The sequence below is a fragment of the Phytophthora cinnamomi genome (genome assembly GCF_018691715.1).
Source record: "Phytophthora cinnamomi strain GKB4 chromosome Unknown Contig99, whole genome shotgun sequence".
NCBI lineage: Eukaryota > Oomycota > Peronosporomycetes > Peronosporales > Peronosporaceae > Phytophthora > Phytophthora cinnamomi.
The window spans coordinates 555,105-573,905 of record NW_027151032.1 but is presented as its reverse complement, the minus strand read 5'-3'; the positions used below and the strand labels follow the sequence as shown (position 1 = coordinate 573,905).

Sequence of the window (18,801 nt, the reverse complement as noted above, 5' to 3'; positions counted from 1 at the left end):
GCTGCGTCATGACCGAGATCCTCGGTTTATGAGTGAGGTTTTCACCAAGTTCCGGGAAATGCTGGGAAGCCGACAGCGTGCGACCCTAGCCTATCGCCCTCAGGCCAATGGCCAGCAAGAACGCTCTGTGCAAACCGTAGTCCGAGCTATCCGAGCTTACGTCTCCGAACCTGACCAAAGCGACTGGGACGACCAAGTGGAGAAGTTGATGTGGGCTCTGAACACGTCCTTCGACGCTACTCGTCTCGACACTCCATTTTATTTGGTTCACGGTTGGGACCCGAAAAGCACAGTCTCAGCTATGCTGGGATCTCCCCCAGCTGGGCTGGATCAAAGGACCGCTTATGAGTGGCGACGGAACGTGCAGAGGCAATATGAGTACGCCCAAGCTTGGGCTAAGGACCTCCAAGCTAAAGCCAAAGAGAAACGTTCGAAAGCTCAGACTAAGGTCTGGGCTGAACTCTCTGAGAGGCTGAAGTCAGGGTTTGCTGTCGGTGATGCTGTTTGGTTATACCTGGCCCGAGTGCAACCTGGACTGAGCAAGAAATTTGCTCATCTCTGGCATGGGCCGTTCCGGATCTTGGAAGTCTCAGATGACTATCGGTGCAAGCTGAAAATCGAGGGGACTGGCTACAAGCTCTACCCGTGGGTCCACGTGAGTCGACTCAAGCCGCGAGCGCTGTTCCCAGACCGACCCACAGCTGAGATTGAAGTGTCTGAGGAAGATGATCTAGATGCAGCCTTACTGCCCGAGGATATTGACGAGCCTGATGAAACTCAGGATGTCTATGAGGTTGAGGCCATCCGGGATGTCCGCTGGGTCAAGAGAACCCGGACGTCGAGAAGAGTCCGAGAGTATTTGGTAAAGTGGAAGGGTTATTCGAGTTGGAGTGGCTGCCGATGTCGCAGCTGAACTGTGGAGCTTTACTTTACGAATTCAACAAGAGCACGCGAGCGCAGGCACGGTTTAAAGCTATGCAGGCTGGTGATGAACCTCCTGAGCCTGAGGCTCAGTAGAGGTATTCAGCCTAAACCGTGCATGTGTTAGTGTTGCTTCGTGTTTGAAATTTGTTGAAGTTTTACATGTTTACCCTATTCTGAAGATACCTGGAGTGAGCCGAAGCGGTTCCTAGCTGAGGAAGTGAAAACAAGCTGAGATGCATAAGAACTCAAGTGACACACGCAATGCAAAATTGTGAGGACGTCATATTAAGTTAAAAACGCTACATCTCTGTGAACTACTCATCCTCCTCTCCTCGGTGGCGCCGAAGGCTCTCCAAAACTCTCTCCAACTCAGCTTGATCGTAAATGATGCTTGGGTCGATCGGATTCTGGGCTCGCTCTTCATCGTCCAGTGGGTCTCTTTGGAGCTCGGCCGGGGCCAGGTCCAGAAACGCGTCGTCCGAGCTGCGAGTGGCGAATTGCGTGCGAGCCGGCTCAGCATCGTCCAAAGTCTCGAGCTGATCCGGGAGCGAGATCTGGCGACTTGGGTCGCGAAGGATCCAATGACAAGGATCGTGAGGGACGACCCAGAGTCCAGGCTCGTACCAGATATCATCCGTGTAGCCCTTGACGCGTCCCAGATCATCCATGAGCTCCCGACGTCGAACCTCGAACTCGGCACTGCGCTCCTTGCGGTCACGGTAGAGATCCACAAGCTCAGGAATGCCCAAAAGTGCAGCCATGGCTTCATAATCAAAACGTGTATCCATCGTGACCCAGTGCAAGCGTTCCCAGTAAGCTCGTCGCCAGAGGCTCATGAAGTTGACCACGCGCTTCAGAGCGCGAACCATAACCGGGCCCAAGTCGCGACATCGAAAGAATACCAGAGTCTGGATTCGCTGATTCCACATGGCATCCCAGGGCTTTGTCTTGAGAAGTTCCAAGTACTCGACCGGTTCCCAGCGCTGGTGCAGGTGCTGAATATGGCTCTTGCACGGCGCGTATCTGGGGAAGCCAAACGTCTGCCGAGGAAGGTCTTGGACTCTGATGCCATAATGCAGCCAGCTACCTTGGCCCGGTTGCGGTTCTTCGATAACTCCATCATCTGGGCGCGCTGCGAGCCCTGCCTTAGAGCGTCCACTCGAGCGAGCTGAGATCTGCTGCGGAGCCAATGCACGAGCTGGGTCAATCGCTTGGTCAGACACTGGAACCTGCAGATCAACAGGACTGGACCTACCATGCGAAGTTGTACGGGACGAAGTCTTGCCGCGCTTGGAAGTTGAGCCACCGGCGGACGAAGTTGGGTCGCGTATCCTTTTGCCCCCACTGGAGCTTCTCCCTGAAGCGGCACCTGACTTGGAGCTCTTGACTTGGTAGTGCCCGCCACTGCCCAGCTCATCATCATCGTCATCGGCATCGTCGTCGACATCTGAGAAGTCAGTGTCGATTGAAGAGTCGTCGTCCTCGTCCTCCGGGCTGGGCTTCTCAGGCAATGGATCCCAGTTGGGCGGCCGCTGGCTCAAGTGCACGTCGCGGACCCGCTTGATCGCTGCCTCGTAGTACGCTGACGGCACGTACGCCAGCCAAGGCGTGGAGTCCAATTGCTCCCAGTAGATCGCCGAGACCAGCATGCTCACGAGGGCCTTCTTCCCAAATTGGTCATGCAGGAGTTGCGACTTCCCGGCTTGGTCCACGGCGTCCCAGAAGTCGACGCCGGCGCGCATCAACTCCCTGACGTCGCCACGGACATGCTCCCACGGCAGATGTCGGGGGAGTTTGAGCGCTGCCAGACGATCTGAGACCCGGGACGGAGATTCCTTGGAGGCGCGAACCTTCTGGGGCGAATGGGACGAAGGGTAGCCGGGCAGACTCATCCGATCGTTGATACGCTTGATCCTGAGGTGCTTGGATGGACTTGTGCTGGAAGCGGCGAGAAGACCTGAAGACTTGCTTGGCTGGGCTGGAGTTTTGGCTACCTTGCCACCAGCCTTTCGAGCGCTGCTCAGCGAAGGAGTCCGGGCGGAGCTTGGCTTCTTGTTCTTCTTCTTGCTCGGCTTTGCTGTCGACGTGGCCTTGGGCTGAGCTAACGTGCTGCTGGGCTGAGCTGAGGCTTGAGTTTGGATCGGGACCGAAGTGGTAACCTGAGCCGATGTCGCTGACGCCGCCGGAGGCACAGCCGAACCCAGGAGAGACGTCAACGTCGAAGCCGCAGCGCTGAGAACGATCGCGGACGCTGGGCTTGGAACTGGGTCGGCGGTGTTGAGCGGAACGTAGGGCCCACAGTCATCCGAAGTCTGGTCCCGCGCCGAGATTTGGAGCGTCGTCCTGAAGCTGGCTGGGACGTCTGTCTGGCTCTGGAAACGCTGAAGCAGCTCATACAGGCGCGCCCAGTGCCCCGAAGCGCTGCAGTTCGCCATCAGGAAGTTCATCAGCGCCTCAGCTGAGAACGGGACCGCGCTCAGTAGCTGGTGCTTGAGTTGCGTGGTGTAGACGTCGCTGGCGTGCAGGGTGCTCTGGCAGGCGGCGAGGTCGCTACCGCACTTCTTCAGCTGCCCGCAAAGCGCTTGGTTCTCAGCCTGCACGTCGTCCAGCCTCTTGGTTAGCGCTTGAACTTCAGCTCGAAGTAGCCGATCCGGACTGCTGGCCGGAGGTGGGGCTGGTGGCTGCGCCCTGAGCTGAGCCCGAAGCTTCTTGTTCTCGGACAGCTGGAACTTGAGCTGAGCCTCAGCGGCCTGGAGCTCACCACGGACCACTTGTTCTCGCCCGGCTGCGGCAGCGTCGTACTGGTGAGAGCCTTGATAGTCGCGCATCTCCTGAGCGTGGCGCTCGCGCTCGCGCTTCAGCTCCACGGTCAGCCGATTGATCTCGGCCGAGAGCTGCCCGACTTGAATGTGGGCCGCACCACCGGGACTGGGACGCTCGAGTGCTTGAGCGTAGTTCAGCACGCGCTGCAAGCACTGGGCCGTGCCGACAACGCGGCGCGCGAAGTGCTCCACGCCGAAACATTGCACCAGAGGGACGGTCTCTCGCTCGAAGCGGATACGCGATCTTGGATCCGAGAAGTTCAGCGGCACGGAAGCGACTGGCTGGATCACGTCCTGCGAAGCAGTGACGTGTGCCATCCTGCTTAACCACGCCAACTCGGTGCTCGAGAAGCGCGTAACATCTTCGATGCGCGCGACCCCATCCAACCCATCAACGAGGTTTGCGCGGTTCTCCACGTCGTCAAGCGTCGCGGGGACCCGAATGGTGGACGGCACGGGCGACGGGTGGCGTTGCGAGGGACTGAAGAGCGTGAACGACCGCCGTGGACCCGCCGGAGACGTCGCCGAAGGCGTTTGCAACGCTGGCGGTGGCGTCAAGCTGCCGTGCTCACTGATGCGAGCGTCGTGGATGCGGATGGCGGTGTGATCGACGTGCAGGAGCTCGTGGTGCTGCCGTACGGTGGCTGCGAAGCCGGCAGTGCCGGTGCAGAGCGCGGGACCGTCGAGGCGGATGCTGGAGTCACTGGAGACATGCTGGAAGCTGCCGAAGATGTCGTGGAGCCCGTGTGCGCCCTCGTGGAGGTCGCCGACGACGCAAACGCGCTTGTGGAGGTCGCCGTCGCCGTGAACACGGAGGCGGAAGCCGTGGGAGTGCTGCCAGAGGCCGTGAACGTGCTGCTTGTGGACGTGGACACGCTGCCGGAGGTTGTGGGAGCCGCAGGAGCGCCCCGCGACCCCGCGTCTTGTCCGCCGCCACCTTGCGATGGCACGGGGAGCCGCTGGTCGTCCGCGTGGTCGTCGGCCATCCGAAAATGTGCTGCGCGTGCCAGCGCTGCAATATGAAGTTTTGTGACTCCGGACTGTTCACGAAATGGCTGGGCCCGAGACCCGGGAGCCGCGGCAAGAGATTTCGCGGCCGGGACGGGGCGAGTGTGGGCATCTTCCGGTTATGTGCGCCGGGGCCAACTCGAGAATGATCTCTTTGGACCCAGCGCACATAAGGGACGGTTGTGACGAGGTCCGAGCCAATTCTTGGCCAGGACCCATCAGTCAGAGGCCCAAACCCTACCACGTACCGGCCACATGTCACTTGGAACGTGGATATTTCTTGATCCAAGTCTGGTTTTTGTACATACTTCAAGTTGTGCTGGCTACATCTGGAAACTGAGCTCTGCCAACGTTGAGTTGCGGCGACCCCAGATCCCCAGGTCTGAGATTTGAATTCGGTCTGGAGTCTGAGGTCTGAGAATCGCTCTAGAGGCCACAGATCTGAGGTTCCAGGCCTTGGATCGGGCTCTGGGTGACGAATTGAGCCCTGGCCTTCTGGGTCTGTGATTTGAAGTCCCATGGTTGCTTAAGTCTCAGACCTCAGGTCTCAGATTGGTGATCTCACAGTTTGGAATGCCCGGAGTTCTGAGACCTGAGAGTGGTGGCAAAAGTCTGAGACTTGGTGATTTGGAGTTCGGTCTGAGGTTTGCCTGTGGACCAGACCATGAGATGTGCAGTCTGGGGTCTGGGAAGAAGGCGTGGCGTGCGGCGTCTGATTTCATCTCGGCTTTGGGGTGCCACGACTGAGATATGGAGTCAACATCGTAATTTTGCCCCCAGCTCAGATTCCCAGACTCAGAGTCCCAGAAGTTGAACCAAAACTGAGACTCGTCAAATTGGTTGGACAGCCGGGGTATGGAATCAACATCGTAATTTTGCCCCCAGCTCAGATTCCCGGCCTCAGAGTCCCAGAATTCGAGCCAGAATTGAGACATGTCAAATCGGTTGGACAGCCGGGGTATGGAATCAACATCGTATTTTTGCCCCCAGCTCAGGTTTTCAGCCCGGCAGTCCCTCAACTTGTGCCAAAACTGAGACACGGTGATTGTGGGCGCAAGTTGGTGTCTGGATGCACGATGTTCGTGAGGATAAGTGGCAACTGGTGAAAGACAGCTGACGCTCCAAGCCTAGGACGTGACTAAAAGCCTACGGCGTGCCTGCAGGGCCTGAAGTGCGACTTCGTGGTCTCGCCTATGAAGTGGGTACACAGCGATGGCTACATTGCCGGTCTGGGAGCTGCGGTAGTTGCTCTTTGGAGTTGGCGGTTGCCGCTTGGAAGGTCACTCTGAAGGGTCGCCCCGTTGTGGCTTTTTCGGCCCCTGGTGTCGGGCACACAAGATTCGGCCTGACCAGTCGCCTATGGATTTGGGCCAACGGGAGCCGCAGAATCTTGGCGTCATCCTGATTACACACTGATTTGTACCCAGAGTAATCAGTGTAATCAGGTGATGACAGACCAAGTCCGCCCAATCCCGGCCACAAGATCCTGGCGTAATCAGGATATCACTGATTTGCACCCAGGTGTAATCAGTGTAATCAAGTGATGACTGACACAGACAGGCCAATGGAAGGGCCGACGCGCATTCACGGGCGCCGCCAAGCCAGTAGCTTAGTGGGTGTCTCACCCTTGTTCAAGGTGTACCCAGGAGATGTTTGCACCCTTACTTGATAGGCCCTTTGTATGTGCATGTGCATGATAATAATCAGAGTTTGTTTTGCCCCGAAGACCGCAAGCTGCGGAGTTCGTCTTGCGCCGACGGGCGTGTTGCTTCACAGGGACCAAGTCCCTGCCCCTTGGCGGCGCGCGCAAGGTCAAGTGGAGTCGCTACGAGTGTTCTACGGTCAAGCTCAGCTAACTCCAAATAAATTCAAGTTCAACAACCAAGCCTTTTCGTGTTTCGGCCCGGTTTGCCTTCGTTGTTGTATTTCCACACGCGGGACATTGGTTTGGCTGGTTTTTCGTGCTGGTTGGCCGGTTTCCTGGCGGTGCTTCATATTTTCGGGCGGAAGGTGCTCCGCTCTGAGGTTTCGGCAGAGCAACACCTGGGATAGTGGTTTCTGGGGTTGCTGGTGGTATCCGTGTGGCGCGAATAGTCTGGGATAGTGGTTCCCAGCTTCGCTGTGTCGCCTACATCAAGGCGTGGTGCGCGGAAGTCCCAGGGTGCAGAGCGAGAACCCTGGATCAAGGCAGGCTCAGACCGAGCCAACTCTCGGGGCCACTCTGGTCTGAGGGGCGAGTGAAGACCGTTGTGCGGCTCTCAGTCTGAGCCGCCGGAGGAAGTGTCGTGACTGGAAGCGACTCGAAGCCGGAGTCGCTGAGCAAGGAGGAGGCTGTTAAGGCCCAGAGTCCAAGGGCCTGAGAAGAGAAGTGGACTAAGTGTGTGTGGAGTGAACGTGTTTATATTCAAGAAAACGGGGCACAGCGGACTCAGCACGTGCGTACAAGGGCCTTCCAAGCAAGGAGCAAGCTTCGTCTGGGGGCATCTGGGAACTGTCGAGTTCGGAGGCAGCTGGTGTGGCCGACGCAAGTCTGGGCCCACAGCGTAGCCTTAGGAAGAACCAAGTCAAGGGATTGCAAGAGTGAGGAACACACGCCTCACCCAGCTTGGGATCTGAGATCTAATCTCAGATTCTGAGTTGAGTGGTCTGAGATCGAGGTCTAGCCGCGAGGCTATTCCCTGATTTTGGAGCCCGCATCGCCACACACATCATCCTACAGCTATTCCTATGTCTCTATACAAATATCTATTATAAACGAGTCTCAACGAGACTCCAACCTCGGACACATCAGATGGTGACCGAGGCTACGCGAATAAGTACGACTGAGTCTACGACACTAAGCTCGGCCGTACCAGAGTGTTGGTACAGACTGAATGCGAAACCTGTGGGTCCTCGATCGTGGTTTTATTAGGACCCGCCGAGACTAATGTAACTCCTTCTCGCTGCGCCGAGGAAAATGTATGTCGCCAAGCGCAGTCGCATGCTTTCCTTCACCGTGACCTCCGAACCAAGTTCGAGCCGCCAATTACGGGCGATTCGCATTCTCACACCTGCCTGTACTGCCGACACTTCCTGTACAACCTCCGGTGTAAATATGTCTTCAGGCATCATTCTAGGATACCTTCCGCGGTCTTTGTGGCCATCCACGATATTTGTAGGGCACTCGTCTAATGGGAAGCTGTCGTCGGCGTAGTTGCGAATGTATGTTTGTGTGTGACGCGCCTTCCAGAAATCGCAACCTCAGATCCCAGGTTAACAACCCGGGGATTCCAGAACCCAAACCCTTGATCCCGGAATCACTCAATGCTCGGAACGCGTCGGGAGGGCGTTGCTTGTAATCGCTTGGGTGGTTCTTGACGGGAGCTACGCTGTGAGCCCAGACGTGGGTTGGCCACACTAGCTGCTGCTTGATCCACTTGAGCGAAGCTTGTCCCTGGTCCGGTAGATCCCAGTTTGCACGTGCCCACTCAAACCCGAAATCTGCGTCTATTGTGCATTGCATATACATGTATTTTGGCAAATCAGATAACAAAACTCGGTTGTAAACTTGTTTTTATTGGGGTGAACTCAAAATTAAGGCTTTGCAAAAGTCTGTTCTGTGATCACGACTGGTGGCTAAAACTCGGTTATGAGCGTGAAAACTCGGAAATGAAGTGCTGGCAGTGTGCATATCGGGCCTTTGGCAAGTCAATTATATGCATCCAACCCCCGATTTTTGTAAACCGTAAGGGTCTAACATAGATGGCAAAAATACAAACAAGTAGTAATTATTGTTTTCCATCCGTTTCCGCTGGCCCCATCCGTTCCAGCAGCACCATCGTCGTCACGGGTAGCAGCAACAATACCAACGCGCAACCCATATCGAATCTGTACTAATAATTTTGTGTTTTGGCGTCGACCATTATATGAATTGCACCCTGCTCCAGACCACAGTATTGATTTCACTTTCAGCTTTTCATTCCAAGGCTGCATCTGATAGGCTAAAACTCCAAACAACTCCCTTCGTTAATCTTGCCAGCAAGAGATCGCCGCCAGTATGGCAAGCCGCTTCCCCCCGCCGCAGCAGCCGATAGCGGACCCAACAACCGCTGGCGGGGCTGCAGCCCCTTCAGCCGCAAGACCTTCTCCTTTCGCTTCCGGGTGCGCCCCTCTCTGCTGCTGCTTAGTTATCGTCGTATCGCTGTTCCTCACTTGGTGCTGCGTAGTCCCGTAGCGATGGTGAATCAGGTTCGCCCTGGCTTCGGCGTCCCCGGGCAGTTCCCTGGTGCGTTCTTTAGTTTGACCAGTATCAGCTGTAGGACACTGTGTATCTCACGTAGAAGCTGATCACGGTGTGAAGGTCACGCGGTTCGAGCTGCGCCGACGCAGCTATCGACACCCCTCGTCCCCCAGAGGAATCTATCGGCGTCGGCGAGTAGCGCTGCGTCTGAGTCCACGCCATCGTTTGTCGCTGACAGGTCTTCTGACTTACAAAACGATTTGTTTGGCCAAGCTCCACTGCCACCGGCTCAACCTGCGACCGAACTCTTTGGGCTGGCCGTGCCGTCGTCATCCCATCGGTATCGTTCTAGCACCGACCCCTTTGGCAGTCCCTCAGGCCCGGCCCCACCATTCCAGATGCAGCAGGCGCATAGTGGTATGCCACAAGAACCTACGCGAACGCTTCCTGAAGATCTGTTTGGTTCGGCTTCAGCACCTGGGCAGCCTAGCCAGCGGAATGCCTACGAAAGTATCTTTGGCAGCCCAGAAAAGGCGTCAACCTCTGTGCCGAAGCTTTCACGACATTCATCGCTTAGCTCCTCACAGGGTCCGACGCCATCGCCATTTAGCGGGTCGCTCCCACCTCAAGCTCAAGCTCAACATAACCAACCGTATGCTGCTTATCAGCAGCAGCATCAACAGGCATCTTCGCAACCATTCGGACAAGCACCGCCTCCTGCTGCACCGTTCCTGGGCTACGCGGACACCGGTCGGTCGCAGTCTTTTCGGACTCCTGCAGCTCCAACATCGACACCAGGATCGCTGTTCCCTGACGTCCGAAAGATACCCTCTCCAGCACGGTCGCCACCCACAGCTGCGTCGGTACCGCCTCCGTCTCCCCCTCGAATCACGCTAGAAGCCCCATCCCCGGATGATCTTGTGGAAGAGTTTTTGAAAATGGAAGTTGATGAGCGTTTTGCGAGGGCTGAAAATGCAAACCCACCCGCGAGCAAGCTGCTTCTTGCTGACGTTCCGGACACGGTTGAGGGCTTAGAAGCGTTGTATGCGCAGAAGCGATGGAAATCGTTGACGAAAAAGTCGCTTTCAATGCTGCAGAATCCATCGAAAGATATTAATGTGACACTGGAAATTAAGTCTTGGTGGCTTGCCGGGCTTATCAAGGAGGGTCACTACGACAATGCAGCAAGTGTGTTGGATCAAATCGGGGACCTCAACGAGAAATCTGGCTCGGCTGGGAAGACTCCGTTTGTGCCGATTCGTCTACTTCTGCTTCAAGCGCTTCTGAGCAAGTGCCAAGGAAAGCCGGTGAACCACGAAAAGCAGTTGTTCCACCTGATAATGCGGCTCCGAACTGCAATTCAGCAAAACGAGACGATGGGACTCCTGGGTGTCGAGGAAAAGGCAGCAGCACGGTGGCTGCGAATCGCACAGTTTGCTCTTGCAAACCACCTTGTGCACCAGCAAAAGTTCATGCTGGCCCTGCGTATCTGCTCGCAGATCGATGTACGTTCTTAGTGAATGATATTGGTATGGTATGTTGACGTGACTGACAGGAGTGATGTTTCATGTGGGTTTTAACAGGACAAATACTTGGAGGGTCGTGATAAGGTTGTTGTGCTGTCCCGCGTGGGGCGCATCCGTCTGCAAATGGGCGACCTCGCGGCCGCGGAAAAGCTGTTTGAGGCCGCCCGGTACCACACCGGCCAGTTAAGGGCAGTCGGCGGCAATGAGGCAGGCGTAACGATGAAGGATCTGGGAGAACTGGAAGCACGACTGCTGTTGAATGACGGACTGCTGCTATTTGCGCAGAACAAGCTTCAAGAGGCACTGAGTGCATTTGATTCGATTCTGTATTTGCAGAACGCTCAAGACACGACTACCGAGAGCTCGGATGGAGAAATTTTCCTGGAGGAGGACGTTGTTTGTTCGGCTGTCAACAACTATGCAATTTGTGCGCTTTACTGTTGCGATGTGAAGGCAGCCGTGGCAGCATTAGAGCGGATGATCAGGTCAAACCCGCAGCGATTTCTCAATGGCGTGGTCATTTTCAACCTCAGCTCGCTCTACGACCTTTTGTTTGACAACGCAACAAGCAAAAGTCGAAAAGAAATGATGAAGAAGATAGCTCATTTGTACGATCTAGAGCATGTTGACCCGGCCGCCTACCGCATTTAATTCGGGGCAATAACAAACTCTGCTTTATAGTTTCTGTTTCTTCGCCGATGCCTCCTGATTATCGTTGCTATCGCTGTTGGCAGGCTGTTCGTCACTGTCTCCGTCGCCGAAGTGAATATGACCGCCTGATGCTGGCTTCTGGCGCTTCTTCTTCAACTTCTTGTCGGTAGCAGTTCTGCTCACCAAGTGAGCACACTTGTTGGGGTCGTCTGATGCATTGGCGTCGTCTGCCTTGGCGCTGCAGGTATTGCCTTCCGAAGTGTCAGAGCAGGATAGGCGGAGTTTCAGCTGCTCCTTCATCTCGAGCCATCGGCGCTTGCTCATAGCACGAATGCCACGCAGGTCAGCACCATCCGAGGCCCCGGCAACAGCTTCTTCCGCTGCTCTTTGTTCCGCAAACTCCACGAAGCCGAAGCCTTTGAACTTTTTGCTCTGCGGGAACCTCGGCAGGCTCACCAAGTTCACCTTACCAAACTTGGCGAAGGTTCGGCGCAGTGAGTCGTGGTCGTCCGCGGTGCCGAAGCTGTCGATGTAGATCGTGCGGGCATCTATATCAAAGAGGGGGTGGTGGTGATTGTGTTAGCTAGTTGTGTGCAGTTGAGCTGGGGAACTCGCGGGTTGGCGGCGCACCTGCTTCGTTGTCCTCGCCTGTCACTGGCAGGACCTTCGGCGCAATGCACGAGCGCGAGCGGTCGACCCGGATCAGCGACGATTTCTCGGCCTCGTCCAGGATCATCCGCTCCGTCGCCTTGAGCGTCTTCAGCCTGTCCATTCAAAGCAGCGCGGTCTTGTCAGTTGGCCGTTTGGCGCCAACCTGCCCACAGTCAAGATGCGAACGCACTTGTTGAAGGACAGGAACACGCGCACGGGCACGAAGCCCTGCTCGTCCATGGCCTGCTGCAGGAACTTGTCCTGGCGGAGGTTGCTCTCGCCCAGGTAGAACTCCAGCTGTCGCTGCAGCCGCTTGCGCTGCGACTTGCCTGCGGGCCTCGACTCCATCGGCGCGTTGGGTGTGTGCCCTCCAGTGTACCCCAGATCGGGCCGGGGTACCCCTGCTGAACGTAACCAAGGTTACGTTATGCAATGCAAAAGGAGCGCCAACTTGAAGCCGCCAGCTTCACACAGGACCTGGTGCTTGTCGAGACCGCTCTCCGCCGCCGCAAAAGAGACTGCCGCGTGCTAAAGTCGCCGGGGCGGAAGTCGCTTGCCAGCCACCCGGCAGGGTCCATATGGAGATACACGCAAAGCCGGCATGGATAGTCCGCCCTCGATCGCCGCGTCGTGTGCGCGTTGTGCGCGTTGTGCGCCCCCTCGTTGGCAAACAGTGCGCGGCGGGGCATGCACGCGAGAGCTGCTCCGGCAGACACGGCTGCAGGCGCGTGGTGGCTGGTGCAGCGAGCGCATGAGGCGCGAGCGGTCATATCCGGGCGCGCAACGTCGTCGCGTTCGAGAGCAGCGAGCGGCCGCCCGCAGCAGTTAAACCAGCAGCTGAACCGCTGGCTGTTTTGGACGGTGCTGCTTGCCTCAGGTCGCAAGCTCTGCGGAGACAGCCCTCGGCGTCACATACGCGTCGCCCCCACCCACCCGACCACCTCAGCGGCGGCAACTGCACCGAACCGTTCAGCGCCGGGTAATAAGACGGCGGCCAAATATAGCGGCGACTTGAAGAAAACGGCCGCGCAAAGAGCGGGTGGCATACAAACGCCAAGTGCGACTAAAAATAGACTCAGGCGGAAGATCCAAAGATAGGGCAGAAGCCAAGCAAAAGCGGCAAGAGTGGCACTGCTACTGGCACTCACATTTCGCACTTGCGCGGAGTCGGAAGAGCGGAAACGACCGGCACAACCGAACCTGCCGCCCCCTGCACGCACGCACGCGCTAGCCGACCATGTTCGACGACCTGTTCAAGATGCTGCGCAGCCCGCGCTGGGTCAACTCGCCCATCGCGCGGCGCTTCGGCTTCGGCTCGGAGCTGTCGTACGAGGAGGACGAGCTGGGTGCGTGCCGCTGCCCCTGCGGACCGAGAGCGCGACCCCGAGTCTCACGCTGCTGCTCTGGTGTTGCTATTTGTTCTTGCAGAAGACGCGCCGTCCAACTGGACCAAAATCTCGACGTCGGGCCACCGCCCCCCAGTGCGAAGCGGCCACTCGTCCCTCGTCGGTGCGTTCCCTGGTGCTTGCTGCTGCACTTGGCTCGTGCGCGCGTCACATGCTAACCGTTGTCCTCGCTTCGCTATTGCAGTCGGCGACATGATGTACGTCTTCGGCGGATACAACGACGGGAACTGCCACAACGACATCTACGCGTTCGACCTGATCCGCCACCACTGGATGCACATCGAGACGTCAAACGGCATTTCTCCCGGTACGAATTCGTACATTATCCGTCGCATATTAGCTACGTAGTCGTTTGCTCACTGGATCGCTCTTGTCAACTCTCGCAGACGGCCGTGCCTCCCACGCCTGGTGTACTTCTACGGATAAGACGAAGCTCTATCTGTTCGGTGGATCGGGCCCTCACTGGGGCCAAACTAACATGGGCAAGCTGCTGCAGTTCAGCATTCGTGATAAGAACTGGACGATTGTCGAGGCCGAAGGCACACAGCCGCCGCCCGGCTACGGGCAGAGTCTGTGCGCGATCAACAACAAGCTGTACCTCTTCGGTGGCACCTCTGGGCACGTCTACGTGAACGACCTGTACGTGTTCGACGAAGTGACAAAGATCTGGAAGAAGGAAGAGACCGGCGGCAAGCGCCCCAGTCCGCGATACAAACATCAAGTGGCCATGATCGGTAACCGCATGTACGTCGTGGGTGGAGGCCTCTACGACCCTCCAAAGGGACCCATCGACACGTACTACCTCGATGTGGACACACTCACGTGGCACGAAGTAGAGTGTGGCGGTGATATTCCGAAGTCGCGCATTGCGCACACTATTTCGCAGTTGTCGAATGACCCTTACCGATTGATTATGTTTGGAGGACGCGACGACAGTGGCTCGCGGCAGAACGAGCTTAGTGAACTGAACTTGCGGACTGGGGAATGGCGCATCTTCTACAACGAGGAGGGCTTCCAGCCCGATGCTCGCGACTTCCACACGAGTGTCGTGCACAATAACCAAATCTTCGTGTTTGGTGGATCCAACGGCGTGGAGCGCAACAACGATGTTTTCAGGTACTCGATGATGCACCAGCCGTCGACGCTACTGATCCTCGCCATGCAGGTTCTACACCAGAACCTCGACTACATACCGAAAGAGGATCTGGAAGCGCTACCCGTGGAACTGAAGATCGGCGTGGAAAACATTAATCCCGACGTGGAGTGCTCCTACAATCCCACTTGGTATATGCTAGAAGATCAGAAGCAAGCTAATGCGGCGCCAGTTATGTAGAGCGAGCGGATAAATTGTACGATAAATTACTTAAGTAAATGAAAGAGCGCAAAGCTGCTCGCGCTTGGTTCACTCGTCCGAGTCCCTGATTCCCCCTGTGTAGAGTTGAATAGTGCACTCCGCCTCTGGCATGCACGGACTGTCGATGATTTTGCTACATAACATACGTCAGGGACGACGAAGCCAGCAAAGAGCGCCAAGCACTTCATCATTACCAGATGCGATTTTCAGCCCGCCCCTTCTTCATCTGTAGCTCATCGTAAAAAGTGAGTTAGTTCAACATGCCCGTAGTTTGTAGCGACTCAGACTCGGCGCACCAGCACACGTGTGTGTACTCCGTGGGACATCACGTGACCACCTATAGAAAAAAAGTTAGCAATATTTCCTCTGGCCGGGCATTCGGCTCGAAGCGTACCAGCAGGCTTCATTCCGGAGCCGAACATTACGTTGGCCCCGGGGTCTGCCATAACTTGGTTCACCACTAGAACCGCGATGTTGAATTCCTACATTGAACGACACTGTTAACCTATCCGTGAGTTCGGCGCACGGTTCTTGCTCGTACCTCAGCGTGCTTTACAAGTCGAACAAGATGTTGGTTGAGTCGTTGCTGCCTCTCGCTAAGTTCTCCTCTATTCATGCACGTATGTGAGTGCTGCCGACAGTGCGATTTAACTCCTACATACGCTACCTTCCGGAGAAGTCCGTTCGAAATAATGCAGTCACCGAGTCGATGATCAGCAGACGAAAGGGTCCCTGCTCAGGATCCTGCAAAGATAGCAACTATGAGAACAAGATAACCCCGCATACCTCCTTCCGTAATAATGCTTACCGCGAATAGCACCCCAAGCTTGATCACAAGGTCCATTTGAGCGTCGTGGCTATGGGCTCTTTCAGCAAATATTAAGTTCACCACAAATTTTGCTCCAGTCAACGACAAAACATACCTCGCCACAATGATGTTGGCGAGAACGTCTTCTGAGTCCTGAAAACATTTCATTTTAGGTCGCGTACATCAACTGTACATGATAAAACGCGTTATTCGGCACGTGACGTACCATGTTGAATCGTTCCTTTGCAATCTCAGCCACGCGGTTTGGACGAAAAGTGCCCTCAGTGTCAATGAAAGCAATTTTCCCTAGATGCACAACGAGACATTATCTTAGTTTTCCGATTCGTGTAGTGTAGAATTGCTCATACCTGCCCCTCCGCCTCGATAACGAGGTAACTGAGCTGTCACACATAGCTTGAAAAACACAATCGTTCATCAAACGTCAAGCCAACTCCGTGCACGTGCCTGTCACGAGGAGGACATTACCGTGTGGCACAACTGGGTTTTGCCCGTTCGGAACTCTCCATGAACCTTTCCACACAATGTTTCCTTGTCACACTTCACAAGAGTAAAGCGGGCGCGTAATGCCAAGGATTTACCTCCGTGACAGACATCGTTTCCAAGCCACCTCCAAGAATCTGGTCCAACTCTGCATTGCAAACGCTGGTTATACCCCATTAAACAATGCAAAAGAGCGCGAAACAACGAATTGCCTCACGCTTTGATCCGGTGGTGATAAAGATCTTGTTCTGACACTGCTGGTACAGCGTGTTGGCAGAGACAAATCCGCTCTTCTCGGGCATCAACTGTGTTGGAATTGCATGAGTAAAACCCCATACTCCTCCGAAATGACTTTAATGCAGAGCACTTACCCTTCTGCCTGCTTGAAGGAGCTAAGCACGTAACGTATCGCGTTAAGGAATGCGTGTACGAAAGCAATTGGATAGATAATACCTTGTCCATCTTGGCCTCGCTGATCCCCTTCACGTCCAACAGCTTCCTTTGTGACACCTGGAAGAGCTGTCCGATGGTTGCGAAGCCATCGCTTTTGAGCTTGGCGATATCTGTAGTGTTGATCCCGGCGTCCTGTAACAGGTCGATAGGCTCGTACGAGCGCAAGCTATCTTCCTCTTCGTCATCGCTTTCGTAGACGCGCGGCGTGGCAGTCATCTGCAGCGCTGTCTCCCTAGTTCTATGCTCGCTGTAGACAACCATGTCAGTGTGCTCTGCATCAATCTCTACTTACTCTTCAAACATACCTTCTCGAGATACCCATCAGACCTGTTGCTCTTGTTCGCTCTTGTGCTTGACCGCGCAGATTCGGGAATGAGCCACCGCCACCGGAGCCACTAGTGCGGAACAGAATGATGGTCACGGAAACTTCAAGTTGAAGTGGATGGATCTCAGTGGTTAAATTAAAATATATGGGTAAAGTAGATGGGGGAGAACGAGTATATTTGCTGTCTATTCACGAGTCCATTCGCGTTTTCGCTACACCCGTGGTCAGAACCAAACGCCCACCGTGAACTTGGCGAAACCTGGTGGTGCATCTTGCCGCTGGACCTATTTCTCTAATAATACCGACCACCGCGCTGCATGTGCAGATCCACGATTCTCCAGCGGAGAGTCTCCTGCTCATCATCGTAGTCGCGCTGGAAGGCGAAAATGTAGTAGTACGCCAGCACCTCGTCCTCGGATCCCTCCACGACTTCGCCCTCACGGTTGCGAATGCAGTTAATCTGCTGTGCCTGGAACCGCATCAGAATGATGGGAGCCTGCTTGTCCTCAGCCTAAACAATAGCAAATGGTTAGCCCGTGAAAGTTCGTCAGGTGCGCCGAATGAAAAGTAACTCGTACCGTGGCCTCAATCACTTCCACGTTGTCAATACTGAGCACGTGCGGGTCCATGACCAAGCCCTCCGATTTGCGCTCACGGATAGCAATGTTGACCCGCGAGTATGCGGCCTCACCGAACCACTTTTTCAGGTCGCGGCTGTTACCGCGCAGGAACGCCTCCAGAACGCCCGGCAGAACAATCTCCTCGATGTTCTCTTTCCACTCTTCCAGGATAAAATCGGGCTCCGCACGGCGAATCTCCTTGATGGCAACACCCATCGGTGTCTCACCGAAGAGGCCGTCATAAATCGACGACAGTCGGTACACCCACGGGTTCTGACTGGTCTCCCAGACTTCGAGAACCTCTTCCTGGGCATCGCTAATCTTGTCCTTCACCTGCTTCGTCGTCTTCTGCACCTTCTTTCCGGCCTCCGTCTTGGCGGCCTGCTTCGCGGCATCAAGGATACCCTGGATAATAGGGGCTTCGCGGAAGCGAGCGCTCACACGCTGCCAAGCGCTCTCCTCCTCCTTCACCGCTACCAATGCACTGGTGCCAGTGTACTCCGTCGGCTCCTCGTCGTCACCCTCGGACTTCTTCGGTTTCTGCACGGACGGGGTACGAACCGAAGCCAAGGCTTCGTCAACCGTCTGCTTTTCCCGCTTACCAAAAAGCTCCTGCGCCGCCTCCTTCCACTCATCACGCAGCTTGGGGAATTTGTTGGGGTTAATGATTTTGTTCTTCTGGGCAGTGATGCCAGCAAAGAAGTTCTTCACAAAAGCACGAGCGCCTTCCGCGTTCTCCTCCGTCTGCTCGATTTTCTGTAGGTCATGAAATACAAAAGGCATCGATGTTAGTTGGTGCTCCAACAAACGTACCAGCTTTGATATCCAAACTCGACGTGCAACGCACCTCGCCCTCCTCCTTGTCCTTCTTGGCCTCCTGCTCCGATCCCTCCGCCGTAGCGCCGGAGGTTTCCTCCGCATTGGTCTTGCTGTCCTCCTCCTCCTTTCTGGCGGCAGCTGAGGCCGCCTTAGCGGTCTCCTCGTACGACTCCTTGATCTTCTGCGAGGCCTGCGTGGCCTGCTCCTGCAGGTTCTTGGCCGCCTCCTCGGTCATGGAGCTCATCTCGTTCATCTTCTCCTTGGCGGCCTTCTCCACGTTCTTGAACTGCTCCTTGGTCTTCTCCAGTTCTTCGAACGACTTCTTGAGCTCCTCGTTCTTCTCCATCTCGTTCTTGAGCTGGTTCTTCAGGTCCGAGAAGAAGCCCATGGCGCGCGACTGCGACTGCACGCGGCTCGAGAGTGCCAGTTGGCTGTTGCGGGGCGCGGCGAGGCGCGCGCGACGCAAGGCGCGCGAGGAGAGGCGAAGCATCGGGCTGCTGGTTCAGGGCCGCGGTGACGGTGGATGTGCGGTGGCTGGGTCACTCCCGCATTTGACAGGCTGTTCCAGAAAAGCGGTACAAAGACCTCCCCACCACTTTTGACCAATCCGCGGGCGCCATTTGACACGCCGCGTCCCCACCAGCCAAACGCTTGTAGATAATCGCGCACGAGCTTGTGTGCGTATTGCGGAGTTTGATTCGTGAAACGTCACAC

At 55.9% G+C, this 18,801-nt stretch overlaps 5 protein-coding genes across 5 annotated transcripts; 2 read left to right on the top strand and 3 right to left on the bottom strand.

The window, feature by feature from the left end:
- Positions 1-9,911: 9,911 nt before the first annotated feature.
- IUM83_08484 (uncharacterized protein) lies at positions 9,912-11,150 on the top strand (the record flags this gene model as incomplete). The annotated part of the gene is made up of 2 exons (XM_067932861.1): positions 9,912-10,478; positions 10,557-11,150. The coding sequence occupies 2 exons, from the start codon at positions 9,912-9,914 to the stop codon at positions 11,148-11,150; spliced, it is 1,161 nt and encodes a 386-aa protein (XP_067783550.1).
- A 24-nt stretch (positions 11,151-11,174) lies between these two features.
- Positions 11,175-12,372, bottom strand: IUM83_08483 (la-related protein 7-like; the record flags this gene model as incomplete). Its single annotated transcript, XM_067932860.1, has 4 exons — positions 11,175-11,698; positions 11,781-11,914; positions 11,992-12,202; positions 12,279-12,372. The coding sequence occupies 4 exons, from the start codon at positions 12,370-12,372 to the stop codon at positions 11,175-11,177; spliced, it is 963 nt and encodes a 320-aa protein (XP_067783553.1).
- A 666-nt stretch (positions 12,373-13,038) lies between these two features.
- Positions 13,039-14,649, top strand: IUM83_08482 (Kelch repeat-containing protein; the record flags this gene model as incomplete). Its single annotated transcript, XM_067932859.1, has 5 exons — positions 13,039-13,147; positions 13,230-13,310; positions 13,392-13,514; positions 13,594-14,525; positions 14,644-14,649. 5 exons carry the CDS (start codon positions 13,039-13,041, stop codon positions 14,647-14,649), a joined length of 1,251 nt encoding a protein of 416 aa, XP_067783552.1.
- IUM83_08481 (putative Meiotic recombination protein DMC1) lies at positions 14,610-16,645 on the bottom strand (the record flags this gene model as incomplete). The annotated part of the gene is made up of 16 exons (XM_067932858.1): positions 14,610-14,694; positions 14,756-14,787; positions 14,858-14,898; positions 14,956-15,043; positions 15,103-15,169; positions 15,229-15,305; positions 15,370-15,427; positions 15,485-15,522; positions 15,596-15,675; positions 15,738-15,783; positions 15,856-15,900; positions 15,969-16,018; positions 16,088-16,175; positions 16,242-16,262; positions 16,324-16,570; positions 16,629-16,645. The coding sequence occupies 16 exons, from the start codon at positions 16,643-16,645 to the stop codon at positions 14,610-14,612; spliced, it is 1,080 nt and encodes a 359-aa protein (XP_067783555.1).
- A 295-nt stretch (positions 16,646-16,940) lies between these two features.
- Positions 16,941-18,577, bottom strand: IUM83_08480 (Mitochondrial Protein Translocase (MPT) Family; the record flags this gene model as incomplete). Its single annotated transcript, XM_067932857.1, has 3 exons — positions 16,941-17,159; positions 17,227-18,024; positions 18,116-18,577. The coding sequence occupies 3 exons, from the start codon at positions 18,575-18,577 to the stop codon at positions 16,941-16,943; spliced, it is 1,479 nt and encodes a 492-aa protein (XP_067783554.1).
- Positions 18,578-18,801: the final 224 nt, after the last annotated feature.